General features: G+C 53.3%; 8 protein-coding genes across 8 annotated transcripts; 1 reads left to right on the top strand and 7 right to left on the bottom strand.

The window, feature by feature from the left end:
* Positions 1–64: 64 nt before the first annotated feature.
* GLOTRDRAFT_80468 (HlyIII-domain-containing protein) lies at positions 65–1,825 on the bottom strand. Its single transcript, XM_007871221.1, has 8 exons — positions 1,584–1,825; positions 1,480–1,523; positions 1,373–1,390; positions 1,116–1,309; positions 979–1,021; positions 798–899; positions 471–678; positions 65–366 (listed from the first exon to the last, which is right to left on the bottom strand). Exons 1-8 carry the CDS (start codon positions 1,733–1,735, stop codon positions 204–206), a joined length of 924 nt encoding a protein of 307 aa, XP_007869412.1. The 5' UTR covers positions 1,736–1,825; the 3' UTR covers positions 65–203.
* A 356-nt stretch (positions 1,826–2,181) lies between these two features.
* On the bottom strand, positions 2,182–3,951 carry GLOTRDRAFT_112215 (uncharacterized protein). Its single transcript, XM_007871220.1, has 7 exons — positions 3,824–3,951; positions 3,586–3,771; positions 3,314–3,529; positions 3,122–3,244; positions 2,884–3,069; positions 2,499–2,822; positions 2,182–2,439 (listed from the first exon to the last, which is right to left on the bottom strand). The coding sequence occupies exons 1-7, from the start codon at positions 3,890–3,892 to the stop codon at positions 2,338–2,340; spliced, it is 1,206 nt and encodes a 401-aa protein (XP_007869411.1). The 5' UTR covers positions 3,893–3,951; the 3' UTR covers positions 2,182–2,337.
* A 217-nt stretch (positions 3,952–4,168) lies between these two features.
* GLOTRDRAFT_65043 (acetyl-CoA synthetase-like protein) lies at positions 4,169–8,385 on the bottom strand. The gene is made up of 15 exons (XM_007871219.1): positions 8,107–8,385; positions 7,695–8,040; positions 7,384–7,625; positions 7,271–7,324; positions 6,990–7,214; positions 6,828–6,934; positions 6,730–6,767; positions 6,488–6,665; positions 6,276–6,437; positions 6,056–6,223; positions 5,469–6,000; positions 5,134–5,412; positions 4,914–5,072; positions 4,597–4,860; positions 4,169–4,550 (listed from the first exon to the last, which is right to left on the bottom strand). The coding sequence occupies exons 1-15, from the start codon at positions 8,227–8,229 to the stop codon at positions 4,335–4,337; spliced, it is 3,093 nt and encodes a 1,030-aa protein (XP_007869410.1). The 5' UTR covers positions 8,230–8,385; the 3' UTR covers positions 4,169–4,334.
* A 2,187-nt stretch (positions 8,386–10,572) lies between these two features.
* On the bottom strand, positions 10,573–11,286 carry GLOTRDRAFT_11638 (uncharacterized protein; the record flags this gene model as incomplete). Its single annotated transcript, XM_007870945.1, has 1 exon — positions 10,573–11,286. A coding segment is annotated over one exon (714 nt), but the record flags the coding sequence as incomplete, so codon positions are not given.
* Positions 11,287–13,503: 2,217 nt separating this feature from the next.
* On the top strand, positions 13,504–15,620 carry GLOTRDRAFT_80455 (uncharacterized protein; the record flags this gene model as incomplete). Its single annotated transcript, XM_007871218.1, has 8 exons — positions 13,504–13,698; positions 13,747–13,876; positions 13,925–14,038; positions 14,088–14,270; positions 14,320–14,502; positions 14,555–14,644; positions 14,700–15,076; positions 15,139–15,620. The coding sequence occupies 8 exons, from the start codon at positions 13,504–13,506 to the stop codon at positions 15,400–15,402; spliced, it is 1,536 nt and encodes a 511-aa protein (XP_007869409.1). The 3' UTR covers positions 15,403–15,620.
* Positions 15,500–16,018, bottom strand: GLOTRDRAFT_47568 (FKBP-like protein; the record flags this gene model as incomplete). The annotated part of the gene is made up of 4 exons (XM_007870986.1): positions 15,500–15,619; positions 15,673–15,713; positions 15,765–15,819; positions 15,881–16,018. 4 exons carry the CDS (start codon positions 16,016–16,018, stop codon positions 15,500–15,502), a joined length of 354 nt encoding a protein of 117 aa, XP_007869177.1.
* Positions 16,019–17,939: 1,921 nt separating this feature from the next.
* On the bottom strand, positions 17,940–21,356 carry GLOTRDRAFT_122871 (uncharacterized protein; the record flags this gene model as incomplete). The annotated part of the gene is made up of 12 exons (XM_007871217.1): positions 17,940–18,389; positions 18,446–18,537; positions 18,592–18,789; positions 18,851–19,066; positions 19,222–19,268; positions 19,311–19,394; positions 19,447–19,535; positions 19,617–19,665; positions 19,725–19,935; positions 20,052–20,133; positions 20,180–20,239; positions 20,299–21,356. 12 exons carry the CDS (start codon positions 21,354–21,356, stop codon positions 18,041–18,043), a joined length of 2,535 nt encoding a protein of 844 aa, XP_007869408.1. The 3' UTR covers positions 17,940–18,040.
* A 652-nt stretch (positions 21,357–22,008) lies between these two features.
* Positions 22,009–23,074, bottom strand: GLOTRDRAFT_122870 (uncharacterized protein). The gene is made up of 6 exons (XM_007871216.1): positions 23,002–23,074; positions 22,918–22,945; positions 22,830–22,865; positions 22,683–22,772; positions 22,577–22,629; positions 22,009–22,521 (listed from the first exon to the last, which is right to left on the bottom strand). The coding sequence occupies exons 1-6, from the start codon at positions 23,041–23,043 to the stop codon at positions 22,207–22,209; spliced, it is 564 nt and encodes a 187-aa protein (XP_007869407.1). The 5' UTR covers positions 23,044–23,074; the 3' UTR covers positions 22,009–22,206.
* Positions 23,075–23,643: the final 569 nt, after the last annotated feature.

Raw genomic sequence — 23,643 nt, 5'->3', positions numbered from 1 at the left:
TCCCACAACAACATACGCACGCAGAAGCACCCGACTCTGAGCAGTATCGGACGATTAGTCAGTAGACAGCAAACATACGGCCCCAGACCTGTCCAACATACCCAAATGCCCGACATCAGAGGACAACATAAAAGTTAATATTAGACTCGAGTAAACAATCCCCGCATGGCCCGTGAGTACATACACACGTCACTCCGTCCTCTCTAAACGCACTGCCCGCCGCGGGAATGCCAATGCTCGAACGCAGTCAGCACGCACGTATAATGCGCCAGCGCCGCCAGCACCACGCACACGTGGAATATCTGGTGCGACGCAAAGAAATAGTCAAACCGCCCCGGCTCGAAGCGTTCTGGGATCCGGTTCGCGCTGAATTGGCACAACGGGAGAACAACACCGAGACCACCGGCAGCGAGAGTGTCTTTAATTAACACAGACGAAAATAGCCGTGAGAGGGCAACAGGATGACGCACTATAATAGGGCCCCCGCGATGTACAGCGCGCCGGAGAGCACGAGCCACCCGAATCCCATTTCGCGCAGCAGCTTTGCAAAGCCATGCGACGCGAGCGCGTGCGTGACCGGCAGCACCGCGGACAGTCCCAGCGCAATAAACACCTTCGTCCGCGCTCCACGGTGGCTCGGCCGAGCATACTCCGGGTTAAGGACTATGTACGCCGCCCCTGTACACGTGAAGTTAATTTACAGCCGCGGGAGCAGTCAATAAAGAGGAAGCATTTTCATTGTAGAGGCGGTGCATCCGCTCCTGCCAAGGAAGACAAAATGTAGTGACGGTACTCACCGAGCCCAGAGACCAAAATGACAGTCAGATACAGCGCTCTCCAGAACGGGTCACAGTAGAACCCGTAATACACGCACGGGAAGAACGATCCCACAATTAGCACTGCGGGCGAAACGTGAAATACACGCCACAGTGAGCGCGCCAAACAAACCAGCAGCGGACACACAGACTGAGTACTGACCGACAATGCCCGTATAGTCCAGCGCGTGGCAGCGCGCGCACACCTGGAACAAAGCGAAGGCAATCACTAAGCTGTGGCGGCGGGGCGGGACAGCGACGATCCCCCTCAATGATGACATGGACAACTACACTACTAACCGGCTCCGAGTGGCACGAGAACGTGTGCATGCCCGCGCTGCTCGCCAGGCAGAACACGGCCGACGAGAGGAATATCGCAGCGACGACGTAATCCGCCCACGTTGTTGTTGCGTGCGCCGCGAGGTACGTGCGCGGGTACGTGCACAGGAGGTACGCAAAGAGCAGCGCGCCCCAGAGATGGCTGTGTATGTTCACTGCCAGCGCAGGTGGGGGAAAGTGTATCAGCAGCCAAACGGCAACGCTGCGGGCGTACTGACCTGTCTCGTTGTGAAGGTCTGCCAAGTGAAAGGCACCGAGTACACAGTCAGTCAGTCAGTCAATTAGTTGTGGAATGAGGCGGATCCGCCATTGCTCAGCCACTCACAGCCAAAGACGGATGCCAGACAGCCGCGGAAGCTGCGCTGGGCTCTGTAAATGTGTTGCGGTGAGCTACAACGGCAGGCGGAGCAGCGGCGGTGGGTAATTTACCTGCGGTACCCGGCGAGTATATAGTCGTTGTCCCTCTGCCAGGGTTCGATGGCTCTCCAAGTGACGGTTCGTGACTCTGGCGTCTGGTTTCTTCGATGCGCTTGAGCCGCATCGCGTGCCTCGCGGGCCGTCACTTTCTGGGGACGCAACATCTTGCCGAGGATTAGTATGTTATTACAGATCGTTAGAGAGGGAGAGAATAGAGAGACAACAAAACCCTTCGACCTCAGGCCCCACCCGCAGTAGCTGCAGCGCGCAACGTGCAAGTTGAGGACGATCCTTTTTGGCAATTCCGGCAAACGGAGGTCCCGCCGGTGCCGGTGCTCAAAATACAATAAAAATGAATTTCTTCCCGTTTTCTTCATTTACTCCAGTTCATTTCACGTCGGTTCCGGAGCATTTGCCGAGAGGAGTTGGACTACAAGTGATCATGAGAAGTTGGCTGCAGAGAAGAGATGGAAGAAAGGAAGGGAGGCAGGGCTTCTTTTCTCCCGGGGTAAACCTGAAACGACACCATTACCGCTGATCGGTACCGCAGAGGGACACTCTGCAAATCACAGAAGCTATTGGAAGAGGACAGGGAAGACAGGAGCGGGTAGTTAAAGTGGCGTAGGTTTGACAGAAACTTGACATAGTACACCTCTGTTGCTAGCGTGCGTTGCGAGAATAAAACTACATACATTTGACATACACACCCAGCATCCGCACTCACAAAATTATAGTCGATGCATCCCGAATCGACAGCTGCAGGCGATCACGAAATGTATACCCTTCGTAATGCCGAAAACTCGCAACTATGATTGGTGCGGGGGCACGTCACGATCCCATCATTCTTTGCAGCCATGTCTTCCAACGCCTGTTCATTCAGAAAGAGGGGATTAATTTCAGCTTTGAAACACGTCGCGAGCGACCCACCTCTCGCGAATAGACATAGCCGTTGGGGAACGCCATCGGCGCATTATCCTCGTCCATGACCTTGCCCGTGATGTGGCACACGATCGTGGAGTTCACGTGGTGGCTGAAGGGCACCTCCTTCGCAAGCTGTCCCAGCGCCGGGTCGCAGACGGGGCAGTCCGCGTTCTTCGAGGCGGGGTCGTAGCATGCGGGCAGTTTCAGGGAGGCGAGGCCCGCGCTCAGCGCGTAGTGAAACAGCGGCTCGGTTGGTAACGTGTTGAGGCTGTATACGGCAAGGCGGAACGCCTGGACCAGCGTCTTCCAGCGTGCGACGTCGTAGAGACGCTGGGGAGACGGAATGAGGATAATGCATGACAGGAAGGAAGATACGTGGGGAAACACATACCTTATATGACCCAGTCTTTGTAGAGGGCGAGACGGCGAGCAAGGCTGAGGCCTGTCGGATTTGCGCCAAGTGTGTGTCTTGCCATGATGTGAGGTGTTTCTTGAGATACGCGATCGCTTCGACCGCTTTACCTGCACGGCATAGCTCGATGTATTCTTGGAGGCGTAAATCAAACTCCAGTGTGCTCTGAAGCGGTGAGGTTTTAGTTCGTAAAAGCGGAGGAAATACGTAAACTCACCTTCGCTTTGCGGAGCGCGGACTTGTTCTCGCTGCACCACGCGAGAGCCTCCGTACAGCTATGTCCTTCTAGAGCAGTTTCTATCCGGTGTATATCGGTAAACAAATCGATGTCCACTAGTTTCTGCAATGTGCTTAGCACTGTATTCATGCAATGTGAATGAAACGCGAGTCGGTAGGAGGTAAGACCTACCTGGATCTCCTTCTCCTGGGCTATCTTCCTCGCGCTTTTCTCCCTCCCCCTACGCAAAGACCAGTCTACTAACCATCGATCGAGTCGGACATCCGACCATTGGGCGAATTCATGTCCGTCGGCGCTCTGCATAGTCTCCACTTGACCTAGGTACTTGAGGCGCTCGCGCATGACATCTTGCGTAGGTTTACCGGATGTATCATGAAGGTCGGACAGCTGCAAGCATGAGATTTAAGTCCTCTGACTGGAATACAGTATCATCTGCAGGCCACCTTTCGTTTAAGACCCTCTACCCGCCCAATCATGGCCTGGACAGACTTGACTGCTTCGTCGACGTCATGGCCACCTGCGCGCCATCGGTTCTCGATGTCACTGGCAGCTTTCTGCACCCCCGACAGATCTTTTTCGACATGCCGCTGCGACGCGCGGAAGACCTTGCGATAGTTCTCGTACGGAACCTTCGCACGGGTTAGCCTCAGATTTGTTCAGCGTTGCAACATATACACTGACTCGAACAAATGGCTCCTCAAACAGCATGATGCCGTCCATGTTCAGCTTCGTACTCATCGTGCTCGCCATAGTAGGCCGTCCAGATACAATCTACTAGTACAACCAGCTTGGTAGCAGAGGGTAGCCGCCACAGGCAGGCGCGACGCTTGACCAGTGCTCGCTAAAGAGCAGCTCCGGACCGGGCTAACAAGTGGCGGTGCAAGCACGAGATCATGATGACCACGCGAGCCCGGGCCACAATATTGTGGCTTCCAGTGAATCTGAGGTAGAGAGCGCGAAGCCACGACATTCACCATTCTCTGAGCACTTGGGCAGCACTATATATATACCAGCGCGTGAATTATCGCGTCATTACAACAAAGACGATAACTAGACCGTCTAAACGGCTTGGGAATGCGAAATAATACTTATTACGAGATCCTTAGGAAAGGAGCGAACAATATGGGTATGGTTATTGAATTGTCACAATTATATAGGCTCTCATATCTCCCAACAATCAGTCCTCCGAGCCTCAGTACAAGAGTCCCTTCCCATGCCAATATTTGATCCACCGTTCTGCATCTTCCTCGACCAGCTGAGGGGCTTCTCTCAGAGTCGCACTTATACTCTGAGCCTTCTCGGTTACAAATGGCAGCATACCAGTCTCTTCGTCTGTCCTCCCGGAGGCACGTAATACTTCGTCAGACGAGGCCATACGTTGATAGAATTGTAGGATTTTAAGGGCAGGCTAGGCGACAGGTCAGAGGGGATGTTATGAACTCATTCAGACTCACAATGGCTTTCATATCCTTCTCGGTAGCGTCCCTGGCTTTGGCCTCCAAGAGTGTTACCCATTGTCTGAATGACACGATCGGTAGAGGTTCGTTGCTGCCATCATCAACGATCTTCGCCAAGGCGCTGCTGATCCCCGAAATAATGAGAGACCAAGGCACAGGCCGCGGATGCAATATGTTGAGGGCGGAAGGAGGACCCTCCTTCGCTAATGTCGCATCAAGGACAGCCTGCGCCACCACATCCGAGGTCACCCACGTAACCACCTGTCAGGTCGCGTTTATTACTAGAATTGTAAGGAACACGCGCAATCACTAACCCCATGCGCATTCGGTAGGCATCCCAAGGCTTTACTCGACTTGACCAACATAGGCACCCAATCCGTGGTAGCCCATGAGCCATTTGACTTACCGCCGCAAATTTGGCCAATCCGGAGTGTTGTCGTCTGCAGCCCACATTCCGCCGCTTTCGCAAGGAGCTGGGTCGAGCGCTTCAGTCATTCGACTCACAGAAAAATGATCAGCGTCGATGGGAATTACCTGTTCGGATACGAATTTACTTTCCCCATAACCCGCCCCTACGGCCACATCTACAGGCAAATCTGACTCCTCCGGGAACGTTCCACGGTCTCTAGGCCAGCCTTGCGCCACAGAGACGGAAGACGCGAAGACGAACCGGAAGTTAACGCCATATGAAGATCTTAGAGCCAAGTCTATGAGATTCCTCACTCCCTTAATGTTTGGCTCGAAGGATGCAACGGTTAGGTTGAAGTCCAGTCTCCAAGCATTGTGGATGATATGAGTACAGGTAGCCCGTAACTGACATCGCGAATGTTAGCGAACGCGAGTAGCGATGTCCCGTCAAGAAGACAGACCTCTTCGTACAAAGAATTAGAGAGCCCCAATCCATCCTCAGCATCCTCGCCCTCCACCAAGAAGAGCTTCGAAGACGTCAACAAACTAGTGGGCAAACCTCGCTCTTTAAAGGATGCGTTCTGTCGTGCAGCCAGAGCCGTCTTGGTAGATTTCCTATTAAATGCGTACACCCGCTCCACTTGATCATCCTCGAGCAGCATCCAGAGAATGTAGGACCCTAGACCCCCAGTTGTGCCGGTGACAAGTACGGTCGCTTTCGGCGGAAGGGGAGGTGTATCTTGCCGCTCCGGCTTCACCATGCTTGTGGTATACTTTTTGACCAAGTCATCCATAATGGTAGCATGGGACTGGTGTGCGTGATCAATTGCCTGAGGGATTAGCAGATTTCGGATAGCCAGCACTAATGACCGGATAGTGTTGTTGGCGAAGACGAAGTCTTGCGGTACAGACATGGCAGCGGTTTTCATCGTCGAATTCTCCGACGAGCGCAGCGCTTCCGTGATACGGTTCCGTAGAAAAGTTGCGCTTAGGCTAACCATGACTAGTAGCACCTTGTATCAGAATTGCGGAGCCTGACAAAACATACCTGTCAAATCCTTGGGAAAATAGATCGACGTCAGGATCCGGCTCCCTGTGCTGACTGCGTCCACTGAGGCCCTCTGCTTGGGCCATAAGCCACTCCTGAAGATCGGCCTCATTCCAACTCTTCGGAAGTTGAACGCTGTCACCTTCACTTGACTCCAATCTCGCATACCTACACAATACGTCAGCATACGCTCTTTAGGGACGATGGAACGACGACCCACAGATCATCGATCTCTTTCGCATAATCTGCCAGAGTGGCCTTCCTGATGACCGTACCTTTGGCTGCACGCCGCATAGGCTTGTCTTGGGCAGTGACTAAGATCATCTCCTTGAATATTCGGCTATATGCCGGAGCCTCCTTGTTTGCTTCTTCCACAATAGCCCTGATAGATACATAAGCAACCTGCTTTACCGGAAAACTCAGGTGACCTACCAAAGCATGTTGCGAAATTCAGCCGAAGCGACGTCGTCCAATGGGTTGACGACATATTCCAGTCTTGGTTCTACGAGGATCCCGGCTTGGTTATGACCGCGACCGAATAGTATGACGCCGGAAACGAGGGGTGAGGTTAAGATCTTGCTTTCGATGGGGCCAGGCACGATCTTTTCCCCTATCAAATGCTGAATTAGAAAAGGCATCTTGAGCTTCGACATACCATGCAGATATATGCTGACCTGAAGCGAGAATAACCAAATCGTCAGCTCGTCCTACACTGTATGCAGCCGTCAGGATTGCCAACCCGTCGACAGTCGTAGAAGCTGTGGCAGCATACATTTTCCACAGACCTTCCCTCGTTGGGTGCTTCTCGAAGAGGTCAGATGTGGCATAACCAGGGACATCCGGCATATTTTTGATCAGCAGAGGGTGAGAGTCACTATCCTAGGTCGCCGAGTACCCCTTAGTCCGTTACCAGGTTCATTCAGGATGTACTTACCAAAATCTGAAGCTCGTACATCCCGTCACCTTGCGCAACCATCCGTGTCGGCACTTTCGAATCAAAGGGGAGATACTCCCAGTCTGTGGGCTCTGCCATTCCAGGAGGGGGTGTCATGTATGTAGGACATGGGAATTCAGTCCCGCCATAGCCAGAGTGTAAGTTAACACCTTTCGAGGCGAGTTTGTCTCCAACGTGTCGAGACAAGGGACCTCCGCCGAAGAGCTACTCATGTGGCCTCAGCACTCGGCTTTACGACATAGTTATTCGGAGCGACCTACCACGATCTCCATAGATGCCAGAAAAGCGACGGCGTCATCGGATTGCGACCATAACTGTATCCAAGCCGTCAGGATCTGATGCGACAATATGACGGCAACCAACTGCTTCGCACCTCCAGGAAAGTGGGCACAGAGGTCAAGGCGTTGACTTTAGATCGCTTCACAGCTTCTAGTATATTGCCAAGGTTCGGGATAGGTGGAGGATCCGGATATGTGGGGGTGAAGAAAGCTACAGTTGTCCCGGCTAGCAAGGGATACCAAACTTGGAAGGCGGCACCTAAGACGTGAAACGTCGGGAGATGCGGCACGCCAAACTTCAGATGCCTGGGATAGCGGAACATATCAAGGGCTACGGCTGAAAACATGCCGAGGAGTGAGTTATTGTAGCCGTGCCGGAGTAAAAGGTCCTAGTGCTTACTTCCACCGAACCAGCCCAGGACAGTTTTGTTTGTATGAGGAATGGACTTGGGGAGTCCAGTAGAGCCGGAAGAATGCAGATATGTGACGATGTCGTCCATCTTGCTATGGTTCAAACGCGGGTAGGGAATAGATGGATCGCTGCTTTTCTCATGACCAAGATAGGGGAACGCATCAAAGAGAGACGGTAACTCCTTGACCTGCAGCTGGTAATCTACGGACGCAAGTTCAGCTTGGACCCCGGCGACGATCGAGCCGAGTGAACTGGACGTTGTAATCAGACGATGACAGGACGTCTTCTGAAGCAAGTGCGCCACTGTAGCCGGGGGATTGCGTATAGACATTGGATACGGCTACATCAAGAGAACAGATGTCCTGTAATGTATATTAACATCGGGTTGAAGATAATCACAACGCACTATTAGTCCCGCCCTCACCACAGCCATCATTGTCGTGGTATACATCAGGGTGTCGGTATTCATCATCAAGGCAACGACCTCCCGCGCTCCGGACGCTGGCTCAGGACGGACGATATGAGCCATCCGGTGGATCGCCCGGCCCCATTCCAAGAACGTGATCTCTACAGGTTCTGCAGTAGGACCGTCGGAAGGAAAGACTGCGTACGTGTGATCGTAATTCTGCTCGAGACGATAGTCAACGAGTTCTGCAAGGGTGACGGAACCGTCGCAGGGCACGAGGGTCCACTTGGTTGGAACCATGAAAGACACCATTCAAGGATGCGACGTTAACGACCAGCATGTCATGCAGAGAATTTATAGGTCTGTATGACTGGCTTATTGCAGCATATGCGTCATCGTATGGTTGGAGGCCGCTGGGATTCGCCCGCATGTAGTAGTCCAGGCGAGGACACAAACAGTGCGCCAGACATATCTCACGCAATTCTGACGGATTTATCGGCGTGAGTGGTATAGCCCCACGCACCTTCATCCTTGGATAGGACACTCACATACTGTAGTTAGCTCTCGTGCGTTCCCTCGACTCAGCCTGTGATTACCGATCTTACGCTGTCAAAGGGACCTACGTCTTGAGCGGGTGATGAGCGTGCTCTCTCGATCCTCTCGAGCGACAGACATCAAACATCTTTCGATCGATTTGTGATAAACCGGAGACACTGCTGAGGTGGGACCGATACCCTCCGGAATATGCCGAACTTTGAAGTTGGGCGGGATGAACCAAGGATGAACTCGATATACTTAGCCTAGTGGAACCAATTATGTGATAACAGCAGAGAAAAAAACACATTAGACGTCAGCGGTACCCAGAGCGGCTACGGACACAGAAATGACAGAGCAATATTAAGAGATCTCTGGGCGTTACCTCCGGATCAATGACCTGTACTAGCTCGCTGGCCAGTGAGGCTGACCGGGTTGACCGGCATACTGATCGGGCGTGAAGGTATTGTAGGTAGGAGAATTCTGCGGATGTCCGGAATAGGGTCGTTCATCTTGGCGTGTTGGTAGCGGTGGATGTCGCGGATCAGCGGCTCCAAGCGGCATCGAGCGATGATAGGGCAGACGACCATAGGTATTATATTCCGGCGTGAAGCCATACTGGAGACCCTGGCCAGGAAGAACAGCACCTAAGCTGGGCAGAGGTCCGCCCATAGGACGATACTGGATCTGAGGCTGGATGCCTTGATACATGCGTAGCCCGAGATCGACAGTCCCGGTAAAATGGCCGGCGGGGTCTAGTGGCCCAGCAGGTGGTTGAGGACCAGCGCCATTTGAGCCAGCACTGAACCATGTTGATCGCTGGTCAATTATTACGCCATTCCGAAAGTCTATAACTTGCTGCTGGCCAGAAGCAGGCGGGGGAGGAGGGGTAGGTTGCCTAGGTTGCTGAGAGGCTTCCGGCTCCGGCTCTTCAGATGGTCCGTCTGGTCTTTCAGGGAGAGCACTATCATAACGGGAAGGAGACATGTCATTCGATGGTGGGTAGGGGCGGTGAACGTCCTGCCAATTGTCAGATGCGCTATGTGGTGTCGGTGACCGCTTCGGGGCGCCCGCCGCTACTTGATCAAGACGCAGCGAGTTCAAGTTGTTCTTATAGAAATTGGTCACTTGGATCGTAGTCTGCTAACAGGTCAGGAGGAAGCTATATTCGTACACCAGTTGAACGCACCTTATGTGGCATAGAAGCAGCAATTCGCTTGAAATCATCACCGTATTGACTCAGCAATCGCAAGAACAGAACTGTAGACGCTGCGTCAGTAAGCGTGCTGCGTGCGACGAGCAGTCTGAGCTACTTTTATCATTCTCTGTCCAATTGGCATGGCTTGTTGCTGTCTTGCGTCGAGCAGTAGACTCAGTTTGATCAATGAACTTGGTTTCCAGAGCTTCTTCGGACCCGTCTTTCAAGACCCTCGGCTTCCGAGTCCTTCGCCCCCTCCTTCTGTCCTTGGACTCACTATCCTATAACGAACATATGAGTGAACATATTCAGCCATCGAAACCTGGGGGACTGAGACTGACTGTACCGTCGTCATCCGCATCCGGATTAACCGGGTAACGCGTTGTCCTGTTACGGCGAGGTCTCCCGCTGGTCGTCTCTGGGTCTGGAGTGGAATTAGGTGTGGGTGTGTCATCTAATCCGAGCCGAGATGCGACAGTCCTCCCGCTCTGCGCGGCTCCCCTTCGGCCCCGAGTGCCAGATCCGTTGACATCCCCCGAGACCTCTGCATCATGCCTGCGGATATCCGTGAGCAGAGCATTGCCTTTCTGCTTATCCGTAGCCCGCTTGCCACCACGCCTCCCCCTTTTTGGACCAAACATCGTGATCACCTTGCGCCAGTCGAATTGGCTCTTCTTATGCAAGTAGTAGTAAGCGATGCATTGAGCGGTCGTCTTGTGAGGTAGGAACTCCGCGATTATACCAAACTGCTTGGGGTGAGCAGCGAATTGCTCAAAGAAGGTCTGTGTCTCCTCTTCAGTCCAGTCGTAGAATCCAGTCCTCGAGGAATAGAACTTCGGAGGATCGAGAACGCGGTTGTTGGTGTCGTCGAAGACATAGTCTGCTCGACCCTTCACGACAGAGATCATATCCGGTATCTTGGCGGCGTTACGCGCCGCTAAGGAGGTAGCATCTGTCAGGTCTTCATTCCCTAAGCTAGCGATGATTTGTTCCATCTCCAGATCCGATCGAACAGCATCGCCCATAGTAGCAGCTGATCGACGAGTCGTCCGGCCAGAAGTAGAGGGACCCTCTCCAGGTGCCGGAGGCTTAGCCTTATCTCTATCCAAGTCCGCGCACTTGGCCTTCCATTCCTCGTGCAGTCTCAAATACGTCTCCCGGAGCTCCTGCTGATGCTGAAGAATCTTCGCATGGCGGTCTGCGAAGATCGAGATGAAACCTTTCCGAAGTTCTTGGTGTCGAGCAAGTCTGGCCCGCCTGAGTGGTCCCTCAGCAATCTCATTGATCACTCCCTGTGGGGAGCACTTGTATGGCGGAGCCTTCCGCGGAGCAATGAGGAAGTTCGAGTGCAGAACAGGCTCCACACGATCTTCTCGTGTCTGTCGGTCATGCTCGCGTCTCGCCTGAATAGCTCGACATAGTGCACCCTTCAGAGTCTTTGCCTCCGGTCCAGATGGTCCTGCGATTGTTTCGGAACCTTTCAAATAACTTTCAAGAGAGACTGCTCCAGAAGATTGTCGATCTACGCCTTGTAAAGGTACTCTCTCGACAGCGAGAGGCGATCCAGAGGTCGCTCCAAGGTTATCAGAGGTGTTCACAGCATTTCCAGCGCCTACAGGTTGACTTGAAGGGCTAGGAGATTCCACGGCCATCGGACTACCTACGTCTCCATTTGCCTCGGGGACAGTCCTCCGATCTAAGACTGTACCTACGTCATTTTGGGATATACGTGGTTCTTCCAGCACGCCGGGTGCTGTGAAGACCTGTTGGCCTTGAGATGGTGTAGGAACCTTTCCGTCGAGTTTCGGCGGGCTATGCGGGGCGATCCTAGGCTCAGAAGGGATTCCATTCTGACGATAACAGTCTTGTGAAAAGGGACCCGCCATGTCTATGCAATTGTTAGTCTCAACAGGACTTCTACCTGAGAACGCGGATTACCTTTCATTTGTGTCAGGGGAGATGGCGCAGAGGAGAGGCCTGAGACTTTCGGAGCAGATGCTATCGGAGGACTGGGACGTCTTACTACCGGATTCGTTAAATTGACCGTACTTCCCGTGTCGCGTTTCTTCGAAGGTGAGCCTTGTGTGCCTGAAAGAGCCGTAATAGGTTTAGCAGGCAAATCGAGCGGCCGTGGACGAGTGTCATCTCGAGCCATGGGACGTGCCATTAGGGATAGATCTTCTTGGTCTACCTTTCCTCGAGACGCTCTCCGAGCTTCTGACGAGATGGACGACGATCTCGACCTCATTCTTTTTCTGCCCGAAGAAGCTGTCGAATCCATGGATCCTCTTGAGGCTCTACGAGGAGGGGGGGTATGTGCATGTGACTCCATGACGGGGGGTGGGCGCATACCACCATCCGAGGTGCGCAGTCTAGGTTTCCGGAGGATACCCGACGGAGAAGGTGGCGGAGCTCGTGAGGGTCCGCTTACTGACCTTTCGCGGACTGGGCTGCGACGTTCGACGTAGTCCCCATACTGCGGAGAGGGTCGACGGTTATAGGTCGACAGACGAGAATCCCTGCGAAAGCCCCCCACTGGACTGTCCATTGAAGGATACGCGCGAGGTTCTGCAGGACGAGAACCTCCAGCCCCAGTCGAGCTATCGTCTTGACCCGGTCTGTACGAATCATAGCGACGAGGTGGTGAGCCATATGGATCACGAGGGCCGGGATGGCCACGATATCTATCATCAGAGGGGGGCGGTGGCGGCAACGGGTCTGGATAATCATATCCAGCAGGCTCGCGACTTGGAGATCCATAGAACTCCCTTGCATATGGGTCTGGTCGCCTGTCGGTGTATCCTCTGCTGGATTCCGGGCTGTGAAGATGATTAGCGACGCAACCTATTTTGTTGTATAGAATGCCCTACAACTGAGAACGGGGTGGCCGATCTATATGGTGTTGCTTCCAAGATTCCGAAGGTTCAAACATCCGAGAAGCCATAGTCTGAGCCATTGTGTCCGATGATCTTCGACGTGCCGGCCAGCCCGAGTCTTGGTAGGCAGTCCAAGGCTCAGCTGGCCGCCACTGGTCAGGGACATATCGATCTGGCCCAGGGGGCGGGGGAGTTCTTTCAGGTCTCCATTGGTCACCGTGCACAGGAGGACGATAGGCATCTCCGTATATTGGGGCTGCACGGTAGTCACCAGCATCACCCGGATAGTATGAGTTAGAACTGCGCCGTTGGCCACTTTGACCCTGTGTGAATTGGCGCTCGGGGTACGCCGAAGCCCTCTACAGATAATGATTTGAGAGTGAGTTTGAGTTGAGTTCAACATTCCCTTACATCGTCGTCTAAATAAGAGGTTCCGGAGACGGATCTCCATCCATTGTTAGTACTCATTACGCAGGAATCAAGCTAGGTCCGAGAATATGGAGTTTTTGATCTTCGAAAGGTCGATTAAGCCACAATATAAGCAGAGTAATTGGCGACAAGAAGATTCCAATTGTAGGGAGGCTTCAGAAGATAAGCAAGTGCTGTAGCTTGCTACGCCGTCAAGGTATTCCCAAGAGCGTAGCAGAAGTCGGAAAGAGTGACAGAGGTTGTGGAGAAGGAGGTACTGAACGAAAAGGGAAGTTGTGGCACGAACTCCCTCCCAGGGGAATGCTCTTTCCCACGCCGCCTAGCTCTCCTCGTCTCGGTCAACGGTAACTCGAATGGACTATGGAAGACTCGGAGCCTCGCAAACGATTTCGTGACCCATCTGAACTTTCCTTCGAGTCGTCTTTCCTCCGACGATGCATATTAGCTGCGTACTGGGTTGTGGTCTTGCTAGCCATGCCGGGGTGGTGGCAGACGACCAGCATCGAACGGCTTTCTCTGCCTACGAGCCAGGTGTTGGCACAGGCGAAAAGAGAGGTTATACAAGAAATTTGTGGGAAGTCGCGGTTACTGAGACTGGAATAGATATCGTTCCCCTTGAATATTTATCTCAGTTCAAACGCCGATGACACCGACTTGAATGCACTCAGCAGTAAGCTGGAGCAGTTATTGCAGACTCGATTGTCAGGTCCAGTGTCTGTCCGCGCTTCCAAAGGTATGTTCAGACATTTTAGGGTCCTCCCATTCTAGTGATGAAAAGAAGATGTGCCTGTTAGTCCGGACTCGGGTTCTTATTCCGTGAAGTTAACCGGGGAACCTGGCGACGAACTGAGTGAGGATGGAATACTCCTCCATCACTGGGATACGAGTGACTCGAGTAAGAACATTTCGACAGCCACATCTCTGTGCTTATCGTATATCGCCAGCTGCCACGAAGGCGCTGGCAGATAAGTTAACTGCCCTCCTTTCGCCATATGCCGACACACACGAGCGCGAACACGTCGTATCCAAATACGCTTCCCGGTATCGCATCGCATTCACCCTCTTGAACGAAGACGCCGCCTCTGGGAAATCCGCGCTAAGCTGGGAAATCCGCAAGGCCCTCTCTTGTAAGTTAAGCAGCCGTACCTCGCTCGCCTGTCCCACACCCTGCTTTAGTGCACATACGCCCGCTCTTGAAACGTCTCGAATCTCTCCACAACTTCACCATCGAGTCGCAAGTACAGTACCACGCTCCGCTCGCGTTCTCGCCATCGGTAGTGTCAGCAAACGGCAGTGAGGTATACGGCCTTACGCCAGAAGACCTGACGGTCTTCGTCAATTCTGCCGAATGGACGTTATGTGAGTATCAGTGGGTGATACGGAGGCTCCCTCCCCGTTTACATTTTTTTAGCATCTGGCGTGACGAATGACCCCGTGCTACATCTTTTACTATTCGTCCCTTCTCCTTCCAGAAGACCCTTGCATATCCTGGACAGCGCAGGTATGCTAGGTCGTTTGATATTCCGGCTGGCCGGCGCTGAAAAATCACTCCGCAGGGGTCCTAACGACCTCTCACTCGTTCATCCTGCCCCAGTGGGGAGGCGTCACGATCTACAACCCTCCAGCTGACATGCAAGATCACTTCGACTTGACCGCTCGCCAACTCAACAAAATCGTCCCCATCTTCCGGAATCAGCTCTCGTCACTCTTGGGGGTGCCTCGTCTCCCGAAAGGTATCAAGGCACCTTCACCTGGTTGTTCGGTATCCTCTTGGCAGATTGACGCCCTGCTTCGCCGGCGCACGGTCGAGAATGTGCGGGAGGCCCAGCAGACGCTTGAAAGCATCGTCAAGCTAGTGGAGCAAATCGAGAATATGCCCGTAGGCAAGGACGTGAAACAAGACGTAGAAGGTGCGCTGCGAGCGCTGGATCAGGTGAAGTTCTGGTCCCCGTCGGTCCATGCTATGATGGAATCTAACTAAAGTTGATTCTCCAGGCGTTTGATGCAGCAACGCTTTCTCCAAAACTGGCGTTCGACCATTCGAATGACGCGTTAACACTCGCGTCGCGCGCATTCTTCAATCCTGGCATGCTGGCGTTGCTGTATTTCCCGCCGGAGCACCGACTGGCTGTCTATACACCGTTATTCGCGTCCGCTACGGTGCCCTTGGTTGTTGCTGTGCTCAGGGAATTCATGGCTTGGAAGAAGCAGAGAAAAGCTGCCGCTGCTGCTGCACTCCAGGCTCCGCGAGCATCATAGCAGGCTGGCAATAGACATATCTCGTGGCATCGACCAAGCAAGCAGACCCTTACATTAGCCCTGATTTGCTTATTCCTGAGGTATACACCTGGGCACGTTATCGGCGGCCCTCAACCATGATAATGTGGTACCCAAAGTTCGTCTTAACCAAAGGTGACAATTTGGGTTTATCGACGGTGGACGGTTCGAGGGCAAATGCTGCATCTTGGAAGGGGCCCTTTGGGAGCATGTCAACGAGAACTCGGTCTCATCCAGGTAGTAGGCACGTACCACCATTGACCCGCGCGTCATCCAGCCCAGGCTGCCACCAGCTGCAAGTTGTTAGACTCGGCGACCCGAAGCATGACCGTGATAAGGGCTACCTTTAGCTTTGTCCTCTGAATACTCCTGCGCAACCTTATCAAATCTTTGCCCTTCCTAGTCGCAGAGTCCCTATGATTGGAGAATCAACCGACCATAAACGAAGGCAGCTACTGACCTGCAGCTTCTGCAAGGCCTCTGTGGCTTTCGAGTGCTTCTCGCAGAGAATATGTCTTACATTCACCGCAGTAGCGGGTTTGAGACCACCCTTACCCTGTATGCGGGATAGTTCGGCACAGAACACGCTAGGTTGCATGCCAGTGCAAGGCTGCAGGAGGTGCGGACCTTCGACTGTTTGTCCGATGAATCATCCTTGTTCGCGCCCGATTTCTTTTCGTTCCCTTTCTTCTCGGTACCGGTATTCTTCTTTGCCATATTAATATTGTCCTTAGACTGGATTGAGAACAAGCAGCGATATCTGCCAGAGAATGTAAACGCCTACACACGTACACAACGCCGCCGAAAGAGGCAATTGTTCGGGCCGTGGCGTCGAGTCGATGCCGAATTCGATCGGACCCGATGACATATAATAACGAGGTTTTTCTTTTGTCACCTCCTTCTTTTCAACCATCATCAGAGCAGCTCAAAAACCGACAGGCTCGCCCCGTACGCCTCTCGCTTCGGCGTCGAGGGCATTCGCGAGCGGGAAGGTCTGAGTATGCTAATCCCCCTAGATCGGTTCCAGCCGGACCCGGCTGTAACCAGCTGAACGACGGACCAGAAAATCGTCTTGGACTTTCTTTCGCCTGAAGACCTGCTGCGGCAGCGAAGGTACAGGATGTCTACGATTTGAAACCGTCATGGGGATCGGGTGCTCCGTCCATCGCTTCTTTGTCTCGTCTCTCCCAATCGGCCGCTTGCGGTGCCCTCTATGGAACGCAAGATGGACCAGTGTCTCCGGATCCTTGCGCTCTTCTGGACGGCGAGATGAAGGAGCTTTATCTCGGCTGTGTTCCAGGAGGGAGGGTGTCTCTCTCGATGCCCTACTTACCGCGGTGACTTGTCTACGACCCGTCATTACCCGACTCCTCTACACTAGACTGCTGAAGACCCAGTCAGCCCCTCGGAAGATGCACTACCGCGCCCACTTGCGCGACGCTCCAAGCGTACAAAGAGTACTCACTGTACCACCGTGACATGTCTACACGACGTCGAACGAGCCCAGCTCACCCCAGGCCAGACCACTGCACGACCATACCTGTACATGCCGCAAGGCACACAGCACTACGCTGCTGCATAACGCATGCGCCACACATTCGGCCGCGATTACACGCCACGTATCCGTACTGGCAGACAAGCTCGCTCCGGAGCTCTTACTTCACACATCTATGCGCCGCGGTCTGGCCTGAGCGACCCAGCTGCCCGGGGCCCCCCGGCGCTGGCGAAAGGATCCGATCTACCATGACGATCTACACGGTCATCAACGATCACGATTGTTGTATAACCAGAACTATTGAACGAGGCGGCATACCCGCCCGTTCGGGTGCACTTTCGGGGGGTTTCGGCACGAGGGGAGGACAGGATGGAGAGGATGGAAAGGGCGCCCTTGAGTTCAATTGTTGGTGCACGTCCTCGGACGTGTAACTCGATTCAGACTACTCTTTGGCTGTTCTGGAAATTTTTGGAATATTTCCGTCCCTTCGGGGATGTTGGGCCGTGCCTCTTCGGAGAGCATTGTGTTACCGTCGTCGGTGCCTCCTCGAGACCCATCCGAACTCGTCGGTATCTCGTTGAGGCAATCCGCTACTGTTGGGTCCGTGTCTTCCAGAGGCCGCTCGTTCATCGTTGGGTTCGTGTCGTCGTGACCGCCCACTACTCGTCAGGGTCCGTGTCTTGCAGAGGCCACCCCGTACTGTTCGTGTCTCGCTGAGACCATCCGTTCATACCCTCAGTGTCTCGCGGAGGCAGCTGTTACCGTTTCACGCCTCGCGGAGGTGTTGTTTGTGTGGTCTCGCTGAGCCACTACTGTTCATGTCTCACTGGAGACCTTCGTGCCTCGATGGAGGGCGTCGTATCCGCGATCGTTGTCGCCTGTCTTTTCGGACGTGACTTACCTGGTGGATTTCCACGAGGACTCTTGCATTCGAATGGATGGGTTGATAAATTAGATGTGCATCCCTTCGTGTTCACCTATGATAGCTTAGGCATGCCATATAATGCACCTTGATCAACGTGAAGGGCTATATTACATGCTCTGCTCTTGCTAAGAAATGCAACGTTCAGGAGCCTCCCAATGGGCATCGCTTCCCCCTCTGTACGGCTATAGATACAGTGGACACTACACTGTCTGAGATCCGCTAGCATTGCCTACATCTGTACCACTGGTGAGGGGTGTCTTTTGGAGGCTACACAACTGGCGTAACTTTGTCAAGTTCACTGGCGACTGATCTCGCCTTTTAGAAACGTGGCTAAACAATTTATGTCTGAACTCCCCTACCCGCTCCAGCAGCCGTGCAAGCGCAGGGTGGTTGCCGCCTTCCCAGTCGGTATACAGAAACCACGCAATCAGTGTCAAGACGAATATCCAGGCCACACCGATGGGGACGCGTGTCGCGGTGCTTGTTGCGCTGACGTCTGGGTTTACGGAGAAGCAGAGCCCGGACAACGATACTAGAAACGTCACCATCCTGGAAACAAGGGTTCAAGCTAAATCGCACAAGAGAGTTGTGTGAAAGCAACGCACGCCCACATGAGCAAAGCATACGGAAGACTATACATAATGGCGAGTGTCTCCAAGCCCCGGGACTCGTGACACTTGCTCCATAGATATTGTTGCTACGCACCCACGAGTCAGGATGAGGGAGACGCCCAAGAGATAGCATGACATACCGCGACCTCAGCATCGTCTCGAGATATGACCCGATGATGTCGATTGAGCAGCAGGCCAAGAATGATGCTGCCTACGCTCGCGACGGTTGAGAAGTATATGGCTATTTGGGCCGCACACCTCTGGTTGGGTGTAGCGGAGCCAACGTCGACACTCTGGATAGCCAAGAACGATACATCGACGGTAAGCATGACGGTTGTCTATGAAATAATACGATTAAATTTAGGCATCTGGAGAATGAAGGGCTGACTAGCCACCCACCGTCAGCGACAGGTTCTCCCATTCCTCCTGGAGCTTGTCTATCGCCTTCTGCCAGAGCACATAGTGGATGACCTGGTCCACCCAGATCTTCTCCAGCTGCTCCAGGTGCATTCGGGGGGCATAGAACAGGAGTGGCGATAGCAGCCGGAATCGCCACGACCTAGGAAATTCGGGTTTCCCGTAGATAGGCTGGTTTGCCGCCAAACGCGCGCCTTTCTGTCCGTGGTAGTTTATGTATTTTTGGTGGACTGGTCAAGCGTAAGGGTCAGCCAAACCCCTGGGAAGTTCTGCGCCGAAGATACCTAGGACGGTCATTATCCGACCTGCGGCAGTGTCAGTATCGGCAAACATCGGCGATGAAGACAACTCACTAACGACGCAAGCCGGACGGCCGCCGCAAGGGCCCAAGCCTGTTGCCCTATGTGAATTCGAAGAATGACTAGACGGCAAAGGAGCAGACCTTTAAGACCCTTGATTATCTTGAGCATTTCACTGCCGTCAGTATGGCTCCAGGGGAATGTGGAATAGCTGGACGTGAGAGAGTCTTCGCGAATGTTACAACAATCGTCTACAGCGCGCCGAAAGGACAGACTGACCTATGGATCCGTGAATTAGCGTGCCAAGAAGTTCTTGTAGGGTGTCATCTGGGACCGTGCGATGGCAGGGGAACATTTCACAGTGCGACCTGCAGAATCATGTCACCATAAAGGAGGATCTACCTGGTCTGTCAGCTCGAGGCACGTTAGGTAGCAGGCTGTTCACTGACAATCGGATCGTAGAAATTTGGTACCAGTAGCGCGACTCGAGTTCGTGTCCTGAGCGAGACATACCATTAACAAGACGTTATTCGATTGTGAGGAGAGACAACCCATACTGATATGAGACTGCCATGTAGGGCCCTCAATCTCCACCAGCATGGATTCAGTAGCTTTTATTTCTTCTAGCCAGAATAAGGTCTTTCGCGTAGTATCCGCGAAGTAGTACCCGCACGTCTGATTGCCGTCTTCATCTTCGAGTAACTCCAAAGCCAGTTCGTCGGCGGGATCCCTCTGTAAGCCACTGGACTCGATCATATACTCGATGGCCTGTACGAAATGAGAGATGGTCTGAAACACTTCTTTATCGCATATGTCTGCGTCCGTCAGGATTTTCTTCTCATCGTCAGTCTGACGTCTACTTATAGACTGTGAGGTGCTTTCACCTTTGTCTCGTGGAAGAAATACAGGGCACCTTCCGGATGCTCACAAGCTGTCCATCCTTCCGGGACGTTATATAAATCCTTACTGAGCGAAGGTCAGGAGAGCTCATGACGCAGCCCACAGCACTCACGGGTCGGTATGTCGGTGTTGCACCTGGATGTGAAAGGTAAAGTCTTCGGAACGCTTCTTACTATTATGATAAGGGATGTGAGACGTTTCACGTATATACACACAGTACATACAACATACATCTCTACGTTCCGGGCATATCTCGCAACATTGGTCGGGCTGATGGGCTTTGGTTGTGCTTGTTCGAGAGATATATGGCTGCGTGGTGGTACAATCACCGACCCGTCTGGAAGGTTCCTCCCAGATGCGTTAGTTGGGGTGGATGAATCATGAAGCTGTTCTCTCGAGCCGGCTGGTGTCCGTTTAATGGCAGCGGCGTGAGGTTTCGGTGGGGCCGTGCGGTACGCTGAATGAGCCTGGGAGCCAACAACAGATACAGGGCGAGATGGAAGCCCAGACTGGGAGTGGTTGTCCCGACCAAACATCGAGCGACGGCCGGACCCCGACGGTGAACCTGCCCGCGAACTCCCTCGCGAGGGTGCTCTGGAGGTCGCTTGGGAGACATAGAGCGAACTCATGTGAGAAGAAGATCGGGAACCCATGGGCGGCGCAACAGAAAAGGCATGCTGTACAGATTCCGTGAGTTGAATGGATTCAGGAGTAGTCGATCGCCAATGTCCCGAGTCCAGAGGGTTGCTCCACCGGTAACGTGTCGTATCCTCGGCACTCAAGCGCTCTAACAGTTCCCGATGAATGTCAGGCGATGAATGCGAGCTGCGAGGTATCGGACTTGCTGGCGACCGCGGAGATACCTCCATGGTCGCTTTCGGCGTCGGCAATGTTATACTGATCGGAGGCGGGCCACCTTCCAGGACGGTGCGGTGGAGGTCTGGAAACGAACGTGAAATAGGAGAACCCGGACTTCCGGGTGCCCTCGAGTCCATAGTGGCTCGGGGTGTCGGAGTCGTTATTGAGATATTCGGAGGTATGCGACTTCCACATACGACGACCGCTCTTTCATCGTTGTGTGACTTGATGGGAGGTCCGGGATATGTACTCGCTTTCCTCCCCCGGTCTCCTGTCCTATCCGAAGGTCCCTTCCTTCCCGTACGCCATGCTTTGACGTACCCGATCCATTTCGATAGCAGTGCGAACAAGAAACGTCTGAGAGAACGCGGGAATAGTTTGCGAATGAAGTTGACAGCATTAAGAACAGCAGCCTGAGTCGTTGAAGGCATTAAGACGTTGGTATGCGGTCGTAGGGTTCGTCAGCGCAGAAGGTAGGACATAAGGCAAGAGCGCGGTCGAGGGGTACAGCATTAACATGCTTTTCTGATTTATGATCCCATTTGATGTGCCTCGAGGCGGTCTTCTTATCCGTGCTATCCGTGGGAACCGCGCCCTTCTTTGCCAATTACACTGCCACCGCGCTCGTATTCCTGATCGCCAATTGCAACGGGGGAACTGTCGATCTACCCGATGCCGCTCAGGTGACCTCCTTTAATTAACTGTGGCTTTCTCTTGGTGTGCGACGCGGAAAGGAGGACATCCGAAGATGCACGCGGGAAAGGCGATGGCTTGCAGTAACGCAGTTCAGCGCGAAGGGGGATCTAGACGCTGAAACGCAACTCGCAAAATAACAGACTGCATTCAGAGTTTGCGGGTGTCGGTCGGGAATTGCCTCTTTGGGTTGTACGTGCATGTTGAGGTACTGCGAGAGAACGATAACGAACGTAAATTCAGCTCCTTCAAGCATCGTCACAGGAAGACGGCTACCTGTGATTCCTAGATAATGCAACTCTGACAGGGGAAAGCTGCAACAAGATCACGCGCTGCCGCGGCGGCGGGCATATCCTGAGTTAGTCGCGGAGTGCCAAACAACTCGCAAAGTGTGATAGCAAGGAGAAACCAAATGGCAGTTGCATGTATAAAGTGCTAGGAAAAGAAAGCGGGGGTTATGACATTCGTTGTTAGCCAGGAGGTGCTACATGGGTGACGTGGACTCGGGAAGACGTAGCGGTCAGTAGCTACATCCCGCACGCAGTACATTGCGAGGAGTCTAGACGAAGCCGAAGTAGTTAGCCTCAGTTACTCGCCCCGTCTGCGAGGAGCCTGTGGGATCCAAGCTTGGGGTTCGTCCGAATAGACTGGTATTGGCTCAGGCTCGACTGGCCTTCCCGTCGGTTCAGGTTTGGGCTCTGGTGTTTTTTCTGCATGGCTGCCAGGCGCTGAATTGATCTGTTGAAGAGGCTGAGCACGCTCGAATGTCATATTCGGATTTTCCTGGCCAGGTTCAGCAGGCGCCTGCAAGGCCATACGAGCCCTGCGTTCTCGTTCTCGTTCCTCAATAAATGCTACCCTCGCGAGGACACGCCTCTGTCTAGCGACGTCCGCTTCGAGTTCCTGTAGTACTGCATTCAGCCCTCTTCAATGAGATTTTGAGACGGCAGATTCTGACCTCGATTGTTGGAGGGTTCGGCCGTGTATGGGATAACCACGTTGTCCATTGCACTTGCCATTATATCAATGAAGCCTCAGGCACGGGTATAGGGTGAAAGCCTTACCCGGAAGGGTCCTTGCTCTCATGGCTGCCTCTGCGGGCTGCTCCATCCGAAGCCCGACATACTTCACGACCCGCTTCGTTCTGCGCGCATCTACTTCGATAAGTTGGGTATATGCGGGCATTGAACGGGTATCTGACATGAACGAACCTTCAGAAGTACTAGGATACTCGTAATATCGGTTGCCTTTGGACTCTTAAGTCAGAACGGCACTCGATACTCGAGAACGCGTACCCACCTTCGAGGTCTCGGCCCACGAGATAGGCCTGGAAAACTAAGTTGCGATGAAAAATCAAACATGGTAAAGCGTTAACAAACGTACGCGTCCGCTGAGTGTACGCCAAATACGCGACAGGAAAGACATCTCGTCAAAGTTCGCGGCAGCAGGAAAGTGGCTGTGACGTCACGCATCCCTGCTATACTTAGTTGGCCTTTCTTTTCCAGACCCGATATATTATCCTAGGCTAGTGCATATTTCCGATACAGCATAGGGAAGTCCCCCCTTAGCCCGCTTTTGGAAGTGAACCCTACCCAAACGAGTAGCTGGGGCGCCGCAGCAGTGGTAAACCACGTGCGTGGACCTTGCCGAATATACGGCAAGGAACTTCGTGCTGTTGACTCCCCGTTGTGCTCGCAGTACTATAACCTAGTAGTTGTAATTTATCCTGTGAATAATGTACCAGGAGGAGCTACTGAGCTTTGGGACTCCCCATTGACAGTAGGAGACAGTCTGAAAAGCTACAGTTCTCTCAGCGTGATTTTTGATCCCAGTAAGGCTTCTACTGGGCCACATTTAGTGCCTCGACCCCCCCCCCCACTTTAAAAAAATTGTGTACATGAGGTTCTATGCGCTCTTGCGCATTCAGCGCGTACGTTATAGGCAGTATAACCCTCGGTGTAGGGTAGAGGAAGCGTTGAAGAGGTCGAGACTATATACGTGCCGAGGTCCGGCAGATGCCAACCA

This window comes from Gloeophyllum trabeum (genome assembly GCF_000344685.1).
Source record: "Gloeophyllum trabeum ATCC 11539 unplaced genomic scaffold GLOTRscaffold_00013, whole genome shotgun sequence".
Taxonomy (NCBI): Eukaryota; Fungi; Basidiomycota; class Agaricomycetes; order Gloeophyllales; family Gloeophyllaceae; genus Gloeophyllum; species Gloeophyllum trabeum.
This window is presented reverse-complemented; position numbering and strand designations above follow the sequence as displayed.

Excerpts from the sequence above, each read along its gene's own strand:
- GLOTRDRAFT_80468 (XM_007871221.1), bottom strand. The coding sequence starts at position 1,735 with ATGTTGCGTCCCCAGAAAGTGACGGCCCGCGAGGCACGCGATGCGGCT. Across the intron at positions 1,022-1,115 it reads TCTCGTGCCACTCGGAGCCG|GTGTGCGCGCGCTGCCACGC; the intron begins GTTAGTAGTGTA and ends GCTTTGTTCCAG. Across the intron at positions 367-470 it reads ATCGCGGGGGCCCTATTATA|CGCGAACCGGATCCCAGAAC; the intron begins GTGCGTCATCCT and ends GTGCCAATTCAG.
- GLOTRDRAFT_112215 (XM_007871220.1), bottom strand. The coding sequence starts at position 3,892 with ATGGCGAGCACGATGAGTACGAAGCTGAACATGGACGGCATCATGCTG. Across the intron at positions 3,245-3,313 it reads CCCAGGAGAAGGAGATCCAG|AAACTAGTGGACATCGATTT; the intron begins GTAGGTCTTACC and ends AGCACATTGCAG. Across the intron at positions 2,823-2,883 it reads CAAAGACTGGGTCATATAAG|CGTCTCTACGACGTCGCACG; the intron begins GTATGTGTTTCC and ends CCGTCTCCCCAG.
- GLOTRDRAFT_65043 (XM_007871219.1), bottom strand. The coding sequence starts at position 8,229 with ATGGCTCATATCGTCCGTCCTGAGCCAGCGTCCGGAGCGCGGGAGGTC. Across the intron at positions 7,626-7,694 it reads AACTGTCCTGGGCTGGTTCG|CCGTAGCCCTTGATATGTTC; the intron begins GTGGAAGTAAGC and ends GCATGTTTTCAG. Across the intron at positions 4,551-4,596 it reads AGAAGGATATGAAAGCCATT|CCTGCCCTTAAAATCCTACA; the intron begins GTGAGTCTGAAT and ends CCTGTCGCCTAG.
- GLOTRDRAFT_122870 (XM_007871216.1), bottom strand. The coding sequence starts at position 23,043 with ATGTCTTTCCTGTCGCGTATTTGGCGTACACTCAGCGGACGC. Across the intron at positions 22,773-22,829 it reads GTATCCTAGTACTTCTGAAG|ATGCGCGCAGAACGAAGCGG; the intron begins GTTCGTTCATGT and ends TTATCGAAGTAG. Across the intron at positions 22,630-22,682 it reads GAGAGCAAGGACCCTTCCGG|TGCAATGGACAACGTGGTTA; the intron begins GTAAGGCTTTCA and ends TATAATGGCAAG.